At 39.2% G+C, this 23,188-nt stretch overlaps 1 protein-coding gene across 12 annotated transcripts in view; it reads left to right on the top strand.

Moving 5' to 3' along the window:
* The window catches only part of ARHGAP12 (Rho GTPase activating protein 12), a 67,406-nt gene that overhangs the window by 15,756 nt on the left and 28,462 nt on the right, over positions 1-23,188 (top strand). For 6 of the 12 annotated variants that reach the window (XM_083466774.1, XM_083466770.1, XM_083466776.1 and 3 more), the window contains exons 3-5: positions 16,070-16,333; positions 20,241-20,381; positions 22,942-23,022. In XM_083466774.1, the coding sequence (XP_083322900.1) occupies positions 16,070-16,333; positions 20,241-20,381; positions 22,942-23,022 (486 nt within the window). The remainder of the gene's footprint in view (positions 1-16,069; positions 16,334-20,240; positions 20,382-22,941; positions 23,023-23,188) is intronic. The other 6 variants (XM_083466777.1, XM_083466778.1, XM_083466781.1 and 3 more) reach the window with 1 other exon arrangement.

The following is a 23,188-nucleotide window of genomic DNA, read 5'->3' on the forward strand; positions in this document are numbered from 1 at the left end:
TTTGCTCCCCCAAATCACTTTCTGGATAAACTCCTTCCTATATTTGAAATTTGTGCTATGAGTCAACAAGATTGCTAATTATGTTCAAACCTGTTGATGCTAATATATGGCTTTGAGGAACTGAGTTGAGCACCATCCTTTATCTTGTACCAAGTGGCAGATGGTAGTCCCTTTCTGTCACAAATAATATTATGCATCAGAATGATGGATTTGAAAGCATAGAGATTCCATATCTCATTACTTATCCTTGATTCTCAGTTGCGCTCTTTATTCTTTGTTCCATTTTATTAATCTGGCATTTTTGTTCTTCTACAAAAGGAAAGAAAATAAAAATAAACAAGATGGAGGGGGAGGGGATGGAGAGAAGACACTCCATTTGGTTGCAACCAAAACTAAATGGGAGTGAAGTTCTCTGGCTAAATCTAGCTTAAAATTGTTTTTTAATGAACAAAATGTTAACTTGATTCTACATGAAAGAACTGTTTTATATGCATAATGACTCATAGGTTGCTTTTGAAGGTTCAACTGGAATTCAGGCTAGATAAAAGTCTGCCCACCAATATGTCTTGTATGTTTCTGAATCTATTAGTTTTAGTTCGTAGTCAAATTCTTAAGAAACACATTTAGATTTGCAGATTAAAATTTATTTGATGTAGTCATAGCATCATTTGATACCTTGCAAGAAGAGTGGGGGAAACTGGATCTGGTCAGCAGGTCAAATCCTTATCTCCACACACTTATGCTGGACAGGTAGGTGGGACTGTGCACTTGTCAATCACCTGATGTCACAGTGCTGTCAGATGACCTGCTTTTGACCACATGGTTTGAAATCAAACCGCGTCAGCAAAAATGTGTGTGCAGGGCTTCCCAAAGCCCAACAATCATCAGCTGATAATTGGCACTTGGGATGTGATGTGCAAGGTGCTTTACAAGCACCGTTGATCAGTGGTTCTTGCAAAGGCCCTTTTGTGCAAGCTCTGCCTTTACACCAGATATGACATTAGGTGTAGGGCATGTGGGTGTGGCTTGGATGAATCAGCTTCATGGGCCAAATGAACTAAATCAGTCCCTCAGGGCTGGAAATGCCCCGTCTCTGCCTCACAGCAGCATAAAGAACTAAGACTCTTAATTCTTCTGTAGGCTATCATTCATTCTCATTAGTAGATCACTTGAATCTCATTTAGTTTTCTGTTGTGTGACACAAATTTTAAGCTAGGATAAATATGTGCTTAGGAAAGCAGCTAATACATGTTAACTAACTCACTGAAGTTAAGCTGTGGGAAATGAGGAAGGGGATTTCTTTAATTTTTTGCTGGGAACAGCTGTGTGAACTATGGTTTAATGGAAACAAGCTGGTGCACATTGCAAGCCTTGACATGTATATATCATAGAATCTTGGAATTGTAGAGTTGGAAGGGACCACGAAGATCATCTAGTACGGCCCATATATATGGTGCTATTTTTAAAAAGGGAAGAAAAGAAAAGAAAAAAGATTGTATCCCAAGATAAATCTCAAGTGTTAAATGAAGCACAAACCATTTTTGTGTGAACTTGTTAGTGAGTGCAATTAGAGGCATTGCTTTCCTAGTATAAGTATATTATCAATGTAGGCATCCCTGTTTCCTAAATGTTTTGCGTGTAATTTCTTATAGTGTTGAGTAATTTCTTATCTGGTTGAGCTAACCTGAGAGAGAGTAAAAGCAGTGTGGTTTACAAAGCTTTTTCAAGAAAAGAATGGCTTGAGATGGGCTTTCTTATATTGGGGTGCATTGCATGGTTCTCCCCGATGCCAGACTTAAATGTGTGTTACATTTTCTATTCAGACCTTCTTCCAAGGAGCTTATCTAGCTTCTGTGTGAGAGGTAATGCTAAAGGAGTATGACTTCACCATGTGTGATAGTTACCCTTATACAATTTGCCCTTATACAATAGTTTACTAGGTACCCTAACCATTTTAGACTCTATTTGTTGGTTAGAATATGGTAGCCCATACATGCTTTGTTGCAGACAGCAAAACCTTGGGAGCTTATGAAAACAGAATCTGTTTGATTTCAGCTGCTTTAAGTGGCCAAATATGATATTGAGGCTAGAGGTGCATTGCAAATTGCTGACATCCACAGATTACTTTTATTGTGGCTAGCCAGACGACATGATCGTGGCGCCTTTAAGACACTGAACACTGAAAGCTTTTCTTGGTATCACTGTTATTAAAACACTTTTATCAAAGGTGGCCTGTTGACTTTATGTAAGAGTCCAAGGAGCAGACTTCTTGAACTTTGGCTTTCTACAAGCTAAACAGATTATTTCTACTTTATTCATGGTGGATTGCTTCTGCTGCGTATGCTCTCTGTAGGCAGCATTTGTTGTTTTCTGTATTCAGAAGACTATTTTGGCTCAACAATAAGCAAATGAAGAATGAAGATGTGGCAACACTAGACATGCAAAGCATTCAAGTAAGTCTGTGGACTAAGTTTTCTTTTTTTAAACTTCCTGTTCTGGCTCAGCAGGTTGGTGAAATGGAGGTTTTTATATGTGCACATGTGGAATTAATATTAACCATTTGCATTAATGTAAAAATGGTTTGCTAATACCTTAAGGAGAATGGCAAGAGGTGGTCCTGTACATATTACAAGAATATTTGAGATACTGACGTAAGTGTGCCTACATTTGAGGAGTTAACAAGTGTGTGAAATAACCAAGAGACACACGGAGTAATTACTGAGAAAAGCCACCCCAACTTTTTCTTCTAAAGGACACACAGATATTTTGGCTCTTTGTAGTTTACATTGTTTTGAGAGAAAGAAGGCAAAATACTAATGTTAAGCATTTTTATAGTTGTATAAAATGTCATAAGCAAATGGTAAATTGTGCCTCCTTGTTCTTTTGTACTGGGTTCATTGGTAGCCCGCTATCAATTCCAGGATTGGCATGTTTTTTGTCCAATGTAGTCAGCCCTTTTCCTATCTAAATAGCTATTGTGGTGTCATTAGAATTTCTGTAGTTTGCATACTTTATATCTGACAGATTACTTTTCTTTTGGCCTTTTCATAATGTGTTAATAGTTTTCCTCAGTATTACTCAGTGCTGTGATAGGTGGCCTTCAACTCTTTTTGAAGCATTATAAACAATTTGCCAATTCCTTCGTTCATTTCCATTGATGGTGGTCTGGGCGTTGTGTGTTAAGCGAGTTTGGGAATTGTAGCTTCTCAGAAATGGGAAGTGTGGAAGGAGACGAGAAACAAGCCAGAATGCATAATTCAGGCTTCAAATAAACATTGAAGACAAGAACAATAATAAGTTACTGGAAGTGGCAGATAACCCCTCTAATGCCGGAATCTGATTTAGGCATAGCTTGGTTGAATAAGCAGTTGATTTGTGGACAGAGTACAGTTAAAAAATGTACATAGGAAAACCATCTAGTGATAAATGACATTTGCAAAAATAAAAGTAAAGAAATGCCATACTGCTTCATCTGATGCATTTTTTTAGCCTTATATAGTTCAATTTAGCCATTTCAGCATATTCCCGCATTTTCCTAATCCATTCATCTGTCTCTGTGGTTTTTTTTTAATCATTTGCAATACTTTGCAAAGAATAATCAGGCAGCTGTTAGCATGTGACTGAATAGTTCTGAATGTTCTCCTTTTAACGTATATATCAATAGTAATAGTGGATCTAGGCTTAGATATTTTAGTATTTTTAAAGAATTATATTTGTTTTATTGCAGAACTAATTTGTGGCAAACCATGAATTTCTATATTTTGCTTGCGTTGTTGGGAATGAGCAGACAAAGATTATTGCCATTGTGTTGCAGCTATGCTGATATAAATGAAATCCATGTTCTTGCTGCTGAACACAAATCAATTAGATTAGTCCTCTGTAGGTAAGATAAAGGGCATATGAAGGAGGGGAACCTAGATTAAATGGAACATTTTTTTAAAGAACAGACTAGGTTGATAAAAAGCTTTATAACCAGGTCTGGTTTATATCTGATTTTGTATTCCTTTAAAATGTTTACAGATGTTTTAAGACACCATAATTTTGTTTGTTTTTAAATAGAAATAGCATAGTTTAAGATGAAAAAATGTATTTAAAATTTAGACTCATATTCCCGTTATTCCTCTTTTTGTTTTGTTTTGTTACAGTGGTACTATTTTCATCTTAAAAACAAACCCAAAATCTGCCTTTTGAGATGTGGCATCATTAATGCAAACAACAGGCAATGTCCCCTATTATTATAGGCTTTTTCACCCTTTGTTACTCTAGGGTACACCATGTTATGAGTTACCAGAATCAACCACTGTGGGGGACCTGTTTGATCTTACTCACCCATATTATATTAACAGAGTATCTGAGCTCTAAACTTAGTTTCCAAATGAAGGATATTTATGACTTTGCCTGCCAATCGAAGATGGATATTTGCTCTCCATCTCATGCCAAAGCCTTAATCTACTCTGTAACTACTAGCTCATGCTTCTGGAAAGGTTGGGCATGTAGGTTTGCTGTAGACTTAATAATTGGTCTATTTACATGTGGTTAGATTGAGCGACCCTGTTCCTTATTAGGGGATTCCTTTCCATTTAGCTTCAGAACTAAGTAGTTTGCAGTGCTTGAAAAAAATGCACCAGAGTTGCAAATTTATAAAAATTAGGGGGAAATGCTTGAGTGAAAGCAGGGAAGTACAGAACCCCACAGTGTGTTTTCAAACTATGATTATGAGACTGAGTTCTATCGGCAGCCTGGATATGGTCTGAAGGCATATGAGACTACCACATTGTTGAAGCTAAGCAGGTGTGGGGTATGTTTGGATGGGTAGAGCACTTGGAAACCACACTTAAACTGCTTGGTAGAATAAAAATGTAGTTAAAATATTTAGTCATATAAATACGCAGATTGTCCCCAGATTGTTGCATGGCTTAGAATTAGCTGGGCTATACAGTTCCTAGTAACTCCTTGCCTTCACCCAAAACTCTGCATTTGCCGTGGAATTTTGGGGAAAGTGCTGCTTCTCTGATTCCAAAACTCAGCAGTGTGGCTGTAGAAATTTCACCTCCCTTATATTTGGGGACCAGGGACTTCTTTCAGCTAACTGGTGATACATGTTCCTCATGTACAGATTCTGTAGGAAAGACACATTCAGTTTGAATGCAAGAGGAATACCATGGGATGAGTCCGCAGAAAGCAAATTCCACAGTATTTCTATAGCATTTAAAGGACACTAGTTGTATATCACTGTGGGTATGACTGAACCAAAGTTTAGTAGATAGCAGGTCCTTTGTCTTCAGTAGGAAAATTAATTGTGTGATTAACATCTTGGCTAGATTAGAGCTGTTGTTTTGATGGCTGTAGGAAGCATTTAAATTCACTTTTGTTTTGAATTACAAAATAGGAAACTTGATTTCAATGAATGATCTATCTATCTTTTCTCTTACTGAGTCACTAATACTTTTAGAATGAGTCAAATCTAGCTTAAGTTGCAAGAGTAGGTATGCTACTAGTTTTTGTAAATTTCCCTTTTCTTGTAAACTTAAGCATTATTTTATGTTCCATCTTTTTATTCAGCCACTTCCGGACCTGGCCCAGGAGGTGGGGTTGCGGGCTTCACACCCACCCCACGTGAGCGGGGGCTGGTTTCAGCCCCCGCGAGAGCATTGGAATCCTGGCCGCGTTGTCCACCCAGCCAGCCAATCGGTTGGCTGGGGGTGTGTGGCCTGCCCTATTTAGGGCCGGCGTGGCCAGGGCTCGCCCTCTTTTGCTGGCTAGCCCTCACGTTTTCCCACCCTCCCTCACTTTAGGTAGGCTTCTGACATTGCTATGGACTTCGGTCTGTCGCCGCAAGGGGCATGGTAGGAATTTTTCCCAATTGGCAATTTGCAGCCATTTGGTTTTTCGCCTACCTCGTAGCAACTCGTCACAACTCCTCGGCATTGGCGGTTAGGCATTGGTAAGAAGGGGCTTAGAGGATGTGTGTGTGGGGAACGCCATCACCTCCCCCCAGAGAACGAAGGGTGGTCCGGTAAAGGACTCCAGGGGGCGTGGCCCTGTCTGAAGCCTATGGAGGTGTGGGCCTAAGGCACGCCCCCGAGCGGTGACCCAGGGGAGCTCCTAGTTGACGTGCCTCAGCAGGAGACTCCCCCACTATGGTGTTAACCCTTCCCCTGTCTCCAGCAAATGGGCTGGAGCCGGATAGTCGATAGGACCAATGCCTAAGCCAATGCCTCTCATTCCTGAATTCAATAAAGTTGTGGCCTAATTCTCCCATTTTAACCTTAAATTCTGGTGTCTGGTGCCTTTATTTATCCTTGGTGGGGGGCGGGAACTCACCATGCAACATCTTTTTTGGCTGCCCTCTGTGACATTTGACACCCCCCCTGTAGCCTTCTGAAAGTTGGTTAAGCGAGGCTTTGGGAAGGAGGAATAAGGGCCCTGACTTGGCCATAGAGTTCTCCTGCCGTCTTCCAGAGCCTAGTTAGTGCTTTTCCTGGTTTGCGAAGGGAGTGAGAGGGCTCAAGGACCCTGCCAGAGCCCCACCCCTCCTTCTCATAGCCCTATGCCTCACTTAGCTGGGTTTGGGAAGACAGCATGAGAGTAGGAAGGGGGACGTCAAATTTTGGCCTCCCTTTCCTCCCCGGTGCAACAAGACTCTGTGCAGCTCATGCGTTCCATGTCAAAGTACTCTTGCAGCCCACTTGGTAAGAAAAGTTGGATCGCCCTGCATCCCTTCAGCAATGCTTGATCTGTTTGTATTATTATACAGTGTGTGCACGCACATGTGATTTAAAAATGAATTTTAGGACAATCACTCAAGAACGCGGGGATTAATAGCTTTAGGATTCAAAACTAAAGATCAGTTCAGGGGAAAGCGGGAGTCTTAATAGGTAATTATAATCTTTAGAAAACCTAAAGCTGTATTTATTTTTTAAAAGACTTTAGAATACCGTTGTGTCTACATTACATATCAGTCTACCTGAGATAAGTTACCTGAATAGATACATTTGAGGATATTTTTTTGAGCTGTATTTTCCACATATTAAACATTTCTGTACATTTTCTATAAAGCGTAATATATTCATGTTTTGTTCACAGATAAGCTACAACTGTTTCATGTGCTTTTACAAACTCGGTGAATGCAAAAACTTGCAAGTTAAAAGTTAAGGTATAGGGATTTTATTATTGTGCATAACAGATACTATTTAGAATTTGAATGCTAGAAAACACCGTAGTTCCCAGCCTCACAATGTGTACGTTGTGCAAACTAGTGCAGCTCAAACTTTGCACTGGTGGGAAGTTTAGGTCCTCTTTTTGTTGAGATTTAGTAATGGCAGCTGTTATCGAAAGCACAGTTCTGTTTAGCAAACCCTGCAGGAGGGGCACTTCAGGCCCACTTTAATAACTGCAGGGCTGTAAATGTTGGGGCAAACGGCCAAGTTCTTCATGTCCCTCTGTGTAATTCAATCAGAATTTTAAAAAGCACACGTTCTATTCTTAAGTTTGGTTATTTTTGTAGGGAACGTGTAATTAGTAGAAATAATGAGTGGTGAAGGGAGGAGGTTGCTATTCTCGTGAAAACAAAGGATTTGGGTAATGAAACCTATTAACGTGCCTAAAAGTTGATACATAGATTCTGATAGTCTTTTTACAGGTTGGTACAGTATGCTGCTGAGTAACCGCTGTAGTTTAGTAGTGTTTCAAGTAATCCATCATCAGGCAACACAATAGCCTGTGCAGGACTGCCCAATGCATTTTGCTGCTGGAGGTACAGCAGCACATAGCAGGTGCCTTTCTTCCAGCAATCAAAGTGCATAGTATGCGTCTGATTACAAGTAGTGGGGAATCACAGGTGGGGAGAGGGCTATTGTGCTCATCTCCAGCTTGTGAGTTCACATCATCATCATTTTTTATTTGTATACCGTCTTTCTATCTTACAATACTCAAGGCGGTTTACAAGCTGAAGAAACAAAAAATGTACAACTTATAGCAATCTAATGCAATACAAAAATGTGATAATAAAACAAAGCTTTAAAATAAGCAACCTACATCAAAAAGTAACATTCAACAATTATTAGAATAGTACAAAATGATATCAACATATAAAAGTTAAATAGAAATCCACTCAACAGTTTCAATAAATAATTTCTAAACTATAATCAATAAAACAATGGCAAGCCACAGTACATAAAATAATACAATACAAATTGAGAAGCAGAGACTAGAGGGTGGGGCAAGGCAGGTGGAAAGAGTCTCTCCCCTCACTGTTCTTCCTCCAGGCACAGCTTCCTTAGGAGGAGTTTGCACAGGGATCTGGTGAGAACAGCATGCTGGACTTGATGAGCATTTGGTCTGAACCAGCAGGGCTTTTCTCAAATGTTTGTTACCCAAGATCAGCCAAGTTCTTATGGCACTTGAGGGAAAAGATTCCACAAGCATTTTCCTCCCTCCCTCCCTGGCAGTGAAAATACAACAATAATACATGCAATAAAGAACAGTTTGCTACTTTTTCATGATACACCAGCCATGTTGAGGTGGTGGCCTCTTTTCTGCCTAATAGGGCTTATCTAAGTACCTTTATACTAAATTTGCAACTAGAAATATTGGCAATGAAGTTTCAAAAGCATAATGATTCTCCTGTGTTATAAGAAAATACTGCTCCTTTCCCCTTATGGGGTATCCAAGAGCCCCCATAGAGTCCTTAAGTTGGTTCTCTGTCGGCAGAAGAAAATAACAGGCCAACCAGAGAATACTGAGAAGCAAAGCAGCTGTTAAGCCTGATCTTCCTTAAACTGTTGCAACAGGGTGCTCACTCACCACACGCAGGAGGAAGGAGGAACCCAGAACAATGGTGTGCAAGCCCTTATATAGACTTTTGAAATTGCCTACCCTGTAGCTCAAGACCACCCCCCAAAACATCATACCTACATCACAGAAGGAGGTGGTCTACAACAGAAACCCTGTCTGCCAGGATGACTGACAATGGCCAGTGATTGCTTTACTTGGGCAGCCCAGCCATTCTTTTGTGATGGTAAATACTTTAATTCCTAAATCCAGGTCACAGGCTCACCCTATTCATACACAAAGGTGCCCTAAAGACAAGTAAGCAAAAGACAATGGAGAGGCTTTCCCATTTCCTTCCTCCTTGCAGAGGAACATTTGAGGTCAATTTGGGAGAGTCAAAATGGTTTCAGGATTGCTCTCCTGTACAATTTCAGACACGTAGTTTATATACTTATGTATGTGTTTGCCTTGTAAATTTATGAACATTTAATTTACACATTTGAGACCTTAAATTCTTGTAACACCTCTGTGGTGCTTTAGCACCCAACAACTCCTGAACAACTAACTGTAAATCATTTGCTGCCTTTTCCTAAAGAAGTCCAAAGGAAGAGATAAACTGTAGACTTCAAGCAGGATGATCACTGACAAAATTTTGGACATGAAACTGTCAGCTTTCAGCAAACCACCAGAATTACTGTTTGTGAAGCTTAAGAATTCGCTACTAAGATCTGTTCTGTCTCCAGTATTTTCCTCATTTCATTACTGTGCTGAAGGGCACTGGCGGAGGAAGAGGGGTTCAGGGGGAGTGCACTGCCCCCGGCAGCGCGATCCCGGTGGGGTGCCATCGCGGCTGCCCCCCACCTGCGCTGGGTGCCATGCCCCCGGGATGCATGCCAGCCTCGCCCCCGCCTGCTCTTCACGCCCCCCCCCCCCGGTGCCAGAGCATGAAGCTCCACCACTGCTGAAGGGTCAAAACTTTAAAGGTCTTTGATGACTAAAAAGGCTCTAGCAAGTAATTTCCCACTACAGTGGTACCTCAGGTTACATATGCTTCAGGTTACAGACTCCGCTAACCCAGAAATAGTACCTCGGGTTAAGAACTTTGCTTCAGGATGAGAACAGAAATTGTGCTCCAGCGGTGCGGTAGCAGCGGGAGGCCCCATTAGCTAAAGTGGTGCTTCAGGTTAAGAACAGTTGCAGGTTAAGAACGGACCTCCAAAAAGAATTAAGTTCTTAACCCGAGGTACCACTGTAATGCTTCCTTTAAGGAAGTAACTAGTACTTTTTATTTTTTTATTTTTTGCTGAAATAATAGACAGATCAGATCAATTGGATGGGGAAATATCCTTAAGGCTGGAATGTGTATTTGGATATATTTCTGCAACACATTTGAATGCTGACTTTTTTCAATTGCAATTTGCTACTTGATAGTATGCAGAGATCCCATGCATTTTCAGTGAGAGTTTGTATTTTGTAAGCCCTTTAATGAGTTGCCGTGCTGCCTTATTATCCTATTACAGTTTTTAAATGAGAATGTTCTCCAAAGAGTTGCTGTTCTAGCTGATCCTCTGAATGCTGAGTGTGGTTTTATAACTGAGCCACGTGAATGTGTGTGAATGTTAAGGTACCCAATAATTGCTTTGTCAGCTGTAAACTATTCTTGCCATCTCAGCTATGGGGCACTGTTGGTTGAGGCATTTCCTTACTGATGAGGGCTAAAGGATCGATGATGCACAGCATTTTATTATTAGTAAAGTAACTTTACACTAAGCTCTCACAAGATGTTTGCTTATATCTGTTTGTTTTAAATGATAAAATACAAAGTGACTCATTTTAGCAAATCCGATGACGTGGTTCCGTAAAATACTGCTGCTGAGGAAGCTAGTGACTTTAAATTAGAGGTCTAGATAGCTGTGATTAGTTTGTTTGCCTATTTTTCATACTTATAGCCCACCCTTCTCTAAGTGCCCCCAGGGCAGCTTACAAAAAGCAACACAATTAAAGTAAATTTAATGTAGATACAAATAAAAATAAAACCACAAAAACAACCCTTAGATGAGTGGTCAGGGGTTTCACACAACCACCTTTAATTACCCTTACATTTCTTGTCTAATTAGACTAAATGATCCTTAGTCTTCACTGTATATATTTGATCCACTGACCTTTATATTTTACAGTAGGGGTGGGGAACCAATTTAACAATTGAGTACACATAAGTGTAACATCATTTATTATAGAATGTATGGAATTACTAGTTTGGCATCAAGTATAGCAACACCTTCAGTTCTGTACAGAATTGAACCTGGAACCGTCTGCATGTACAGCATCATCTCTACTAGTGAGTTATGATAATTTCACCCTGTGACTAGAGTCTTCAAAGAAGGCTGGAGTCAAGTGCTATTGGGGCAGCAAGATGCTGAACACAAACTAGGAGAAACCCACTTAGTCTCTTGCTTGCAATGTCTTCATGGCTGGACACATCATGCCTAGAGGGAGAGGGAGAATGTTGCTAGAATGGTTTCTGTTTGGGAGGCATTTTAATTAGATTAAAGTCTTAATTGGCTGATGCTTGCAGCTTAGCATAATGCATATGAAATATTTTAAATCATGCATATTGGCTTGTGTTTAAAAGATGAAGCAGACATTAGTCTTAATATGTTTCTCATGATACTGCCTTCTCCATTAGGATGAGAAAAGTTGTGCACGCAAATCAAATAAAGTATTTTTTTGTAGAAATTGAAGCAGGTCTTGAAATTCATTGAGCTATCCTACTGTGAGTAAGGCTAGGAGCTGCTCTTTCAGAGGTTTCACACTGGAAGAGGTGATGGGAAGTTTTGCTTCTGCACATGAGTCTGGCAAACCGCTCTAAGCTGAAACATTCCTTCCTCACCCACCCTAGAATGTTTAGTTCACATTGAATTCATGAAACATCGTACCCTGACCTGTTCTTAATGCATGGTTGACCACATCTACGGAATGCGATATTTATGTTCTTTTAAGTTTTGCTATATCAATCACTAGTAATAGTTTAACAAGGAGGTTTTCATACCTGTACAATTCTGTGTTCCCTTTCCCAACCTTTAATTTATTGATGATTAATGCCTATATGCAACCCTTGCATTGTATTTGTATTAACCAATCAGCAACAAGCACATATGTGGCAATGCTGTAATATTCAATAAAAGGGACTCCCCGAGACATGCTCGAGAGATGCCTCCCATATGACACTTGTCATTCGTCTGTCGTTTATTTCAACCCAACAAAGAGGAGGCTCCACTTCCTTCTGAGCGTTTGGTGACTGTAGGGAGTACTTGGCTCCTGTCAGGCTTTCCCTAAACCTCTGGATACGGTAGTGCAAGATTTTCTTACTTTGAAACTTCTTACCCTAAGACGTTTAAGCAAAAATATAGTAAGTATTCCTGTGACTTTGTTTGTATTGGTTGAAATGGGACCAAGATGCAAGGATTTGCTTTCTCCTACTCTCTTCTTTTCGTTTCTTTTTGTTTTCATGGATAGATATGATTGGGGTTTCTTTCTACTTACTTTAGTCTGGGAGGTTTGCTTTATAACCTGGATCACACATTGCCTTTAACCATAGTTAAAATAAACTTAACTTGGATTCCACTGATAGATTTGTTTTTCTGTTTTTTGGTCAAACTATGGCTTGTTTCCTGGCAGGACCAAGGGAGGGGTGAAACACCTGCAACTTCCAGTAGTATGCACCAGAACACTGTTAATAACATTAAATAATTAAATTATGTTCATTAATTGTAGAAAAGCGCTATAAAATGCATTTTTAAATCACGTTAAACCAAAGTTATTTAGGTATAGTTTAATATGATGTGTAAACTAGGCTATTGTTTCAGTTTCTCAAAGGACAGAATAGAAATAAATCTATTCAGGTTTGGTTCATCTTTTGCTAGAATAGAAGATTGAGGTAAAGCTAACTAGGTTAAACTGGTTTTGGTTCGTTAGCTCTACATCACTAAATATCAGTGTGTGTGTGTGTGTAACTTCTGTGTTTTGTGTAGCATTATGTGAAGGAATGAAGCACCACAGGAGAACTGGCCCCATATTGCCCAGGAGTACATGGGGTATTAAGTGGTCCAGGTTTGCTAAGAAATGCTTTACAGATATTTCAGACATCTACTGGGGTCCACAGCAACACCATTGGCCCAGAAGGGCTAAAAAAACCCCTCAAACGAAAATTATTTAAAGCACATGGAGTGTATAAAATAGGTGGTTTGAAAAGCAATTAACGGAATTAGTGTTCAGTTAATATACAGGCATTGGGCTCCACAGTGACATCTAGTGGGCAGTCTCTTGCTTGTTAAGAGTTTTTAAAGAAATAGCAAATTTGAAGTGTTTTACTTGCTGTATCATTAGCAAGCTTTTCAACATGTGCAGCCTAATTTAAATAAATCAGATCCAAGTATTAGGAAAAGTTTTGCTCAGTGAATGGTTTGTTAGAACCTGAATCTACAGAGTAGTTAAACCTACATTGGTGCAGATCCCATCAATAACCTGGATGGATGCCACTGGGAATCCAATTTAAGAGTAAGATATGAGTATAATAATCAAAACATAGAAGTTGAGTGTTCTTACGATTCATGAAATGTTTTCAGGATACCCTAGGTAGTATTTCAGAATTCAGAAGTACCAGATGACTTTGTGGACTTGATGGAGCTGAAAATATGTTGTTCCTTCTTAATGGGACTTACTGTAGTGACTGAGACAGAGCGGTGTAAATAAGAGTGGACATACAAATTAGTGTGGGATACATTTGGAAATGGCTATTGGACATAATGGTTAATAAATGAATCTTGCTGTTAAGAATTGGGGCATTCCAGTTACTAGTGCTAAAGACAAATAGGACATTTCCTCTCTCAGAAACCCTTCTGTATAATTAAATGTCCTGTGGATATTATATTTCCCTGTTGACATTAGCATGGTGTAGTATCTTTTTTAAAGAACAAGCAAATATACTAGTTTGTTAATGCAGCACAACCCTATGCATATTTACTCAGCACTTACTCCCACTGAGTTCAATGGGACTTAACCCCTGATAGATGTGTGTAGAATTGCCACCTAAAAGATAAAGCAATAGAGATTATAATTTGATTAGCCTAAAGACACACTCACTTTTATGGTGTGTGTTTTTTTATTTAGAACCAAGAATAAACTTCAGCTGTGCTAATTTCAGTGCTCAGAAGTTGTGCTCTATTATTGAACACGCCTAACATCTGCATACATGGAAATTGTGATTGCACAGTTCAAGGGACATTGTGCTGAAGAGAGGGATCTGTGGTAAAGGTTAAGATAAAATCTCCAGTTAACCACATCCCTGGCTGTTATGGTTGCTGCAGGCCTCTTGGGTGCGTCCTTATGCAACCCCTAATCTACCTGCTATAAAACTTACATAAAACGATTAAGCTGAAATGAATAACTTGACATATTAAATCGGCATCCCATGCTGGCCTAATATTGACCACTAATATAAAACATGCACAAAACAGACTCTGACTTTGGTAGAAATGGAACTGCTTTACAGATCATGGGTTTATGCAATTGCACTGCTTTGGTGTGGAGTAAATATGCAACACCATTTCCCCTGCAAGTATTAACCGAAAACAAATATCTGTGAGTGACAGATAAGCAAAATCTCACACCACTGGTAGGAACTAAAACCCCCTACTTCTGATAGCTTGTGGTTCTGGGGATTCATTTATAATAAAGTGATGAGTCATGTACAAACTCCAAGAGCATCATTAACCAGCACCATTCAAAGTTCATTCTGTGGGTTGCAGCTTTTGTTGCACTGGATATTCCTTGGTACAGTGTATTTAGGTGTGCCTAAGTTTAGATTGGCTATCTACTAACTTGTAGAGTACAGCTGATGAAATGGACAGGGTTTTTTATAGCATATTATTCACATTTTCATAGAACCTTCTATGATCGTGCTTGGTTTATTATGCTTCAGTTTTGCCTGAAAAAGAAGGATGTTGATTCCTGTATGTTTTGAATTCTTGGGATATACAGTGGTAGAATCTGCTTTAATTTTTGAGGGTAGGTGGGAGAATTCTTCCTGTGAAACCTGTGGAGGTTTTTGAGCCTTTATAGAGAACTATTCCCTGTATTATATTTGTCTTTGCCATGTTTTTTAAAACCTTGACTTTGACTCCTGAATTTGAATTTGTGACCTTTGGATGAAGAATGATGGAGAATTTTTTTGATGTCATTGCTTGGCTATTCACTGTACATGTGTACAGTCATACCTCATGTTACGGACACTTCAGGTTACGTGTTTTCGGGTTATGGACCACGGGAAACCCAGAAACCAGAATGGGTTACTTCTGGGTTTTGGCGCATGTGTAGAAGTGCTAAATTGCTCTTTGCGCATGTGCAGAAGTGCCGAATCGTGCCAGTGCCTGCACAAATGCGGCGCTTCAGGATGCAAACGCTGCGGGTTGCGGACGTGCCTCCGTCACTGATTACATCCGCAACCTGAGGTTCCACTGTATAAAGTTATAATAATCCTTTCTGGTTCAATTTCTGCTATGACAAGTCTTCTAGAACACCCCCCCCCCCCATAATTCATGTAGCAACAAAGGCTAGCGGTGTTAGCCCTAGTGCTCTAGGCTAAGCTGTTGCATTCCGTTTTTTCTCTTGTCCAAGACTTCAGCTCAAAGCAGACCAATTCAGGACGATGTGGGCATCTTCAGAGCATGCCATGGAGCACCCAGCCCCTTCCAGTTTGCTTTTTTGAAATTGAGTGACTAGTTTTTTTGTTTTGTTTGTTTGATTGATTGATTGGAGGGGCATTTCCTTTGAGGTGGGGAACGGTTGCCTTTTTCATGGTTGTCAGTTTTGGGATGTGTGTACAAGAGTGCTGCATGTTGTTTTGAAGACACCATTCTGAGCATTGGCTGGTTTTTCTTCTGTGAAATGGATATTTTGTAGATCTCTGAATAATGCCCCTGCACTCCAGAAGGTTGAAGGCCTCTGTCCAACACTATTTGTTTTAGATATAGTGTATGGACTGCCCTTGGAACCTTTGGGTTGAAGAAAAGAATGCAGATTTAACTAATTTAACTAAATCTCAGCCTCTTTAAATCCATTGGTTACCTTTTTCTTTTTTAGCAGCTCCAGTTTATTTGGCTGTTAAGTGTTGTAAAAATGTCTTGTGATGAGATATTCTTTGGAGTTTAACACATATTCTGATGTACACATTTTGCTGCAATGCTCTCAATGTTAGTATCATAATATTTTAAGTAAAATGCAATTTCTTTTGTTGCAGCCAATCACACCACCAAGCCAAGGAAGGCCAGATTCACCAGTTTATGCTAATTTACAAGAACTGAAAATATCTCAGTCTGCACTCCCACCTTTACCTACAAGCCCTCCAATCCAAATTAATGGGGAATGGGAGACCCACAAAGATACTACAGGACGCTGTTACTATTACAACAAAGGAACACAAGAGAGAACCTGGAAACCCCCACGTTTCACTCGGGATCCAAGCATAAGTAAAGCAGACTCTGTGAATCAAGTAGATCAAGAGGTAAGTTTAATTGATGCTAACAGCACCCAGCAATGATGGACAAACTTCAGTTAAAGAAACCCAACCAACCAGTGGTTTTAATTTTCCCACCTCAGTTATGGAATTATTCATTGAGTTTTTGTTTTAGTTTATTGAGGAGGATATCAGAGCCAAGTCTAATCAAATGGTCCTTGCTTAAAAGTCATGCAACAGTCATTTTTCCCCCTTTAGGGAGCATCCCATCCTAGCCTGCAATGGTGACACATGTTTTCTCAGACCTTGTTCACATGTTGTGGGAAGCAAATTATGGCTGACTGGAACTGCATGAATATGTCGGGTCCCAGTGAGGAGCTCCTATCTGAGCTAAGCCAAAGTTTGTCTTAGCATGTCATCAGGAGAGAGAGGTTAATCTCTCTTCTCACCAACCACCATCTTGTCCACAGCTCCTGGTTAGCAAGGAAAGAACTGAACCATTAGTTTTGGTTTGGATGACACACTCAGCAAAACCTTAGATTAGCTTTTCGCAAGAGAGGACTTAAAAAGACCCAAGAGGATCAAAGCAACTGGGATCTCTTCTGTGGGAGCACTCATGTTTGCACAGTCCCAGTTAGCTATAGTTTGGCCTGCAGTGATTTGTAAACGAAACCATAATGTAGTAAGAGCAGGGGAAAACCCTTCCCAGTTTTATTGATGGTTACATCTTTGACATGTTATTGCTGCAAGAACTTCTTGGTTTCATTCTCCATGGTCACTATGACTTTGAATTAGCTTCTTATGTCTAGTAGTATGTGTGGGTCTTCGCCAGATACTCTAAAAGCAATTTTTAGTGTTGTGACTGATGTGTCTTAACATTAGCAGAAAGAACAGAAGGCCTTAATTCTAATGAAATGTGTCTGTGTGTCCAGTCAATGTTTATGGGCTTGTTGGCAGGGGAAATATTGACAAGCATATGGAAAGCAAAAGGGAAGAGGTGGAACTGAGAAAAAAGATCTGTTAATAGCTTGAGGGGAGGGGGAATGTAAAAAGTATATTTATTGTCTAGAGCATTATTACTTTTGTGTGTATCCATGTGTGTGATACTTTTTCTTGCGCTTGTTTTAAGGTGGCATACACTTGCCCTCCCCAGTTTTATTGACTGACATTTCTGCCTCTTCATTGTTTGTTGGGTTGGATTACTGGTATGTCATCTGATAATTTTAAAATAATTAAGCATTTTTAGTTTTGTTACCTTAGATTTAACAACATTAACTGATATCTTAAACCTAAGTTAACAAAATAAAGTTATTGAGGGTCCTTAATAAGAGATGTGATTCTCCTTGAATTAGTTTTATGTATTCATCACATGTTTTTGGAGTGCCCAGAACATCTTTCAAAATGTTTCAGGGTTCAACTGGATTTTTTTAAAAAAACCCTAAAATTGAGAATAAATCATAACCATTTCACTAAGTATCTGATTTTTTCTCTCTGAAATGCCTTATTGGATATAGATTTTTTAAAATTAAAATGTATTTATATGCTGCTTTTATATAATTGTGCTCAAAGTGGCTCACAGAGTGAAGACATATCAATATTTGTATACAACAAATGTACGAATTTGTAAACATTTCATAAATTGACTTTTATGTATACATTAGCTATAGTTAACAAACAAAAGTTTTTTCCTAAATGTATCAATTATTTTGAAATTTAAAACAATTATCATAAAACAAATACTTTAAGTTATCAAACCTTTCATTAATTCATATAACTAAAAATATAAAACAGCAAAATTCATAAATATCAAAATATTAAGCTTTTAAATAAATTACGTTCATCTATCAAAGCAGCAGCATTTCACTAAGTCAGCAGAAATTCCAGGTACATTAAATTCAGTTAAGATAAGAGTAGTAGAACACTTGATATTCTTCAGAGGTTCAGTAGTATGAAATTTTGAGGGGTTTCTTGATTTTTTACAGTATTGTTAAATGAATGTCCTGCTTATAGTGGTTGCTCTTCATATTTCAATTTCACTTGAAATTTTGATTGTGCCATAAGTAAAAGGTAAAGGGACCCCTGACTGGTAGGTCCAGTTGAGGAAGACTCAGGGGTTGCGGCGCTCATCTTGCTTTACTGGCCGAGGGAGCCTGCGTTTTGTCCACAGACAGCTTCCGGGTCATGTGGCCAGCATGACTAAGCCGCTTCTGGCAAACTAGAGCAGTGCATTGAAACTCCATTTACCTTCCCACTGGAGTGGTACCTATTTATCTACTTGCACTTGACCTGTTCTCAAACTGCTAGGTTGGCAGGAATGCCATACGTAGATCTAGATAAAAATAGAGATATATATTCAGGCCTATTCCCAATGCTCCCCAGTGTAGAATTTTCCTTTTTCACAGCTTCTGCATACTGTGTTAACTTCTTCATAGCTACCCAGTATGACACCAAAGTCTTATTCTTGTCAGTCACTGGCAGTTCAGATCCTATTAGCATATATATGAAATTACGATTCTTTTTGTCCCAATGTGCCTATTTTCCATTTGCTATTTTACTTCTTGGTCACTCAGTTTAAATGTATCTTTTTGGAGTTCCCAGCAAACACTTTTTGTTTTAACCTCTTCTATCAGTTGGGTATCATCATAAGAACAGCCCTGCTGACCAACAACCCATCTAGTCATGCGTCTCACAGTGGCCAACCAGATCCCTATCACCTGGCAGGTTGACGACCTCACTACACATCCCTAACACTAGATAATTTATGAACAAGTTAAAAAGCACAGGTCCAAACACAGAACCCTGGGGCACTGCCCTTACTATCCCTCTGGTGGGAGAACTGTCCATTTCTGCTTGCTGAGCAGTGAACATTCGCAGGGAAAAATTGATAGGAAGACAGAATGATAAATATTAAATGTTTATGGATCACACTTTTCATAAAAATACTACATACATGCATAATTTTATTTGTATGTTGCCTTCCCACAGCTCAAACCGTGTTCAAGGCGGCTTACAACATTAAAAGAATGCATAACTATGACATTTAAAAAATATACAACCAAACTGAACAATTTCCACATAAATCACAGGGTCTAAAATAAATATATAATAAACCAACAGCAATAACCCCACCAAACAATACCCCAGCCCAAGGGTATATCCCCAACATATGGTATACAATGTACAAAATTAGAGTAACTTTGATAAAAGCTTGTTGGGGAAAAGAAATTCGTTTCAAAGGACTTTCTGAGTAATGGATTCAATAGATGTCTGAAAGTAGGCAAGGGTTATTCCTCCCAAGCCTCTACTAGCAGGGAGTTACACAGGTCTCAGGACCTGCCACAGGAAAGACTCAGTCCTTCGTAAAGGCCAACTGAACCTCATAGGTGTGAAGAACCCACCAGAAGTTCCCTATCAGAGGATCTCAATTATTAAGCTGGAACATAAGGAATCAAGCAGTACTTGGGGGGCTTAAAGTGCTCTGGGCCAAAGTTGCTTAGGGATTTGTGAGTTAACACAAGCACATTTGTCCCTGACCCAGTAGTGATTGGCAGGCAGTGCAGTTCTCTCAACAAGTTGCCAGTAACCTGCAGGCTGGTTGTTGCACTGTGCCCAAGCTGGAGCTTCCAGATTAGTATGCTTCAATCTCTGTGGATCTTTGTTTGCCTCAGACTTCAGTAGGACGTGTATTGTTCCTCTAATGTAATCTCAGCTAAAATTATTCTTTTTCAACTTTGAAATGCCCAAAAGGCATGTGAGTCTCACCTGACTAATCTCTTCCAAAAGCTTTCTGTTCAGTAATAACCTGACCTTTTCCCTTGGAAGTAGATTGTATTTCACTTTCTGCCTCTTACTTCATTTTTCATTTAAAGTTTTGACTTCTAATCAAGTTCTAACCTCTTCTAGAATTTGACCTAATATAAATTCTCAATACTTCTGTATGTTTGACCATTTATAGACTCTTTCATCACAAGAAAACTCCTACAGTTCTTGTAACAGCCAGTCAGATAGTCAGTATGGTTCTCCTCCCAAAGGGTGGTCAGAAGAGTTGGATGAACATGGCCAAACGCTATATACCAGTGACTATACTAAGGAAAAGGTACACACTTTTCTTCATCACATATATTCTAAGCTAGTAGAAATTTAGTAAGTAAGAACTCATATAGGTGTGATTTTGTCATTGGTGGTGGAAAAGTATTGCTTAGTGACAGTTTCTTCCCACTCCCTTGAACATTTTTGTTTTTTGCTCATTTCTAGGCGCTTTTTTGTTTGGTACCTAAGAAACTGCTCTTATATATTAGGACTGTACTGTGTTTAGCTTCTACTTTTCCTGCAAAAAAAATATGTTTAGAAATGTCATTCTAAAGTCTTATATGTACTCTGTAGGTTTCTTTTGTTGGATAGCAAATTTTTAAAGTTTTGAATATGTATTACCAACCTGGAGTCATGTTTGGCAAGTTATAAAGTTCAGTTAATTTTCTTATCTGTGGACTGCATAATATCTCATTATCAACAGCTGCTTTCCCTCCCTACTGTGTTATAGGTTTGTTTAACAAAAAGTAACTCTAAAAATGATGCTTGAAGGAGATGCAATTCTCCTCTTCATGCTGGAATAAACAGATTACTATCCTATTAATGTCATCTATAAAATTCAATATTTGAATTATGAGAAGCATAATGTTTAAAACTTTGGAGATTTCTGTATTAAATCATCATCGAAAACAACCATGTGCCAGGTCACACTAGCCACAAGGCAAGACAAACTACACTCACTATCTCCTCCTACAAAAGAGAGGAAAATGGCGACACACTCTGTCTCCAGAACCAAGGTCTCTTGCTCTGAAAGTGGAGAGTCTTGGGGACGGGGCTGTGCCATGTGCTGCCTCCAGAATAGAGCTCTATACTGCTGTTGTTGCCTTGGACAGATACTGGCTGTTTTGACTGATCCCCATTTTTTGTCCCCCTCTAGCAGTGCGAGTAGAAAAGAGAGCAAAAGCAAAATCTAGTTCCAGTGTGTGTGCCATTCTATTCAGACTCAGCAGACATTGTTCCTGCTTTTCATTCTGTTCCCCACCTCCCAAAATACTGTGAGAACAAGCTGTGCTGCATTTGAATGATGGATATATCTGAAGAGCTATGTGAGAGACTGAGTTCTGAGATACTGCTTAGATCAGGGACTCCTGTGGATTTCCCTCTTTCCTCTCCTCCAAAGCCTTGTTCTGTTTAGATGCAGTGTGTTCAGTGGGGGGCGGTTGTTGTTGTTTGCTTGGTTATAACTATTCAGGTAGTGGAGAATTGCCTTCAGTTATAACAGTTGGGCATTTAGGCTACAGTAAACTGTTCTTCCACTAAAAAGAATGAAATGTACATCCAAATTTCCTTTACTATGTTAAGCAAGATTAAGTTTTCCTAGTACTATATGATAGTCATGAGTCACAACGCTGCACCTAAAAACACCATTACAGACAATAAGACTTCTAAATCAATGCACTTAGGATCATATCCTTTGGAAAACTATTGTTAATTGTATGTCCTAATGTGGTGTGTGTGTGTGTGTGTGTGTGTGTGAGAGAGAGAGAGAGAGAGAGAGAGAGAGAGAGAGACAGAGAGAATGAATTTTACTTTACTTTAACTTCAGTGAAGAACTTGGTCCTCTGTTGAATTGCATACCTTGTGGAGCTCTTCTTGATTGCGGAAGCATTCCACTTGACTCTTGGGAGTATGGGAATGCCTTGTGTTACAACAAGAATATGTAGAAGCTAGACAGTTATGCCTTTGTGGACAAGTGGGTGTTTTTTTTTATTTTGGTGTACTGCTTAGTGCCTCCTGATTTCTGGTATTCTCCTGAAGGAGGTTAGGCTCAGTAAAACTTGGTATGATTTTGTTCTTTTCATGTTCTTAAGAAAAAGTGTCTATTCAGGATTGTGTAACACGGCTAGTTATGCCTTTAACTGTGAATTGTTCTGAAGCATGCACTCCTTAAAATGCTTGTTACCTTAAAATGCTGTGGGATAGGGGTTCTAGTAAAAAAAAAAAAATACTATGGAAAAATAAAGTTAGCCCACCTCATATAGAGTTCTTGCCTAAGGCAGAAGATTTTCACATGCAAAATAACCCTATTTTGAATAAAATAACAATATGGCTCTTTTTAGAATGTCTTCAAAAATGGAGCTGCTATAGTTGACAGTAGGGAGAAGAACCAGTTTTATGTTGTAAAAAAGCTGCTGTTCTTATTTAGAAACCATGGGACTTAAATGTGTATAAAGCAGAATTTTAAATCATTACAATTATTATTTCTTACAATATAAATTAATTGTGACAACATAATACTGTGTACTATACATTTATTATAGTTCCAGGTATGTGACCAAAAATGCTTTGAATGGACAGCCATATTTCAGGAATGCTCTAGTTCTGGGCTTCCTGGACTAAGCAGAGGGTTGGGCTGGATGGCCTTTTAACACCCCCTCCCTATTCCCGGGTGTGATTCCACGGGTCTTTATAACCAGCTCTGGGTATATAAAAACAGAGGTTTTCTGTCTGTGTGTTTGGAGGGGGCTCAGAATCTGAAGTATTTCTGTTCTCCCATTTGACATATTTATATATTAAAGATCTGGGGTTTTTTGTATTAAGTGTTTTATTAACTTTTGTTTCTGTAGTGGATAAAGCATGTTGATGAACAAGGTCGGCCATACTACTACAATGCAGATGGATCCCGGTCAGAATGGGCACTGCCAAAAGTGAGTAACCAAAGGAAAACAATGTTTCCAGCTTCCATCAAAAGCTGTATCTTGCTGCAATTCATCCCAAAACACATGGGTTTTTATATCTCTGGAATAGGTGTTGATGTGTACTCTGCTATTTGGCAATCCTCTTGAAACCGATTTTGCAAAAAACAAAAATCCT

The sequence above is a fragment of the Podarcis liolepis genome (genome assembly GCF_965112155.1).
Source record: "Podarcis liolepis genome assembly, chromosome: 12".
NCBI lineage: Eukaryota > Metazoa > Chordata > Lepidosauria > Squamata > Lacertidae > Podarcis > Podarcis liolepis.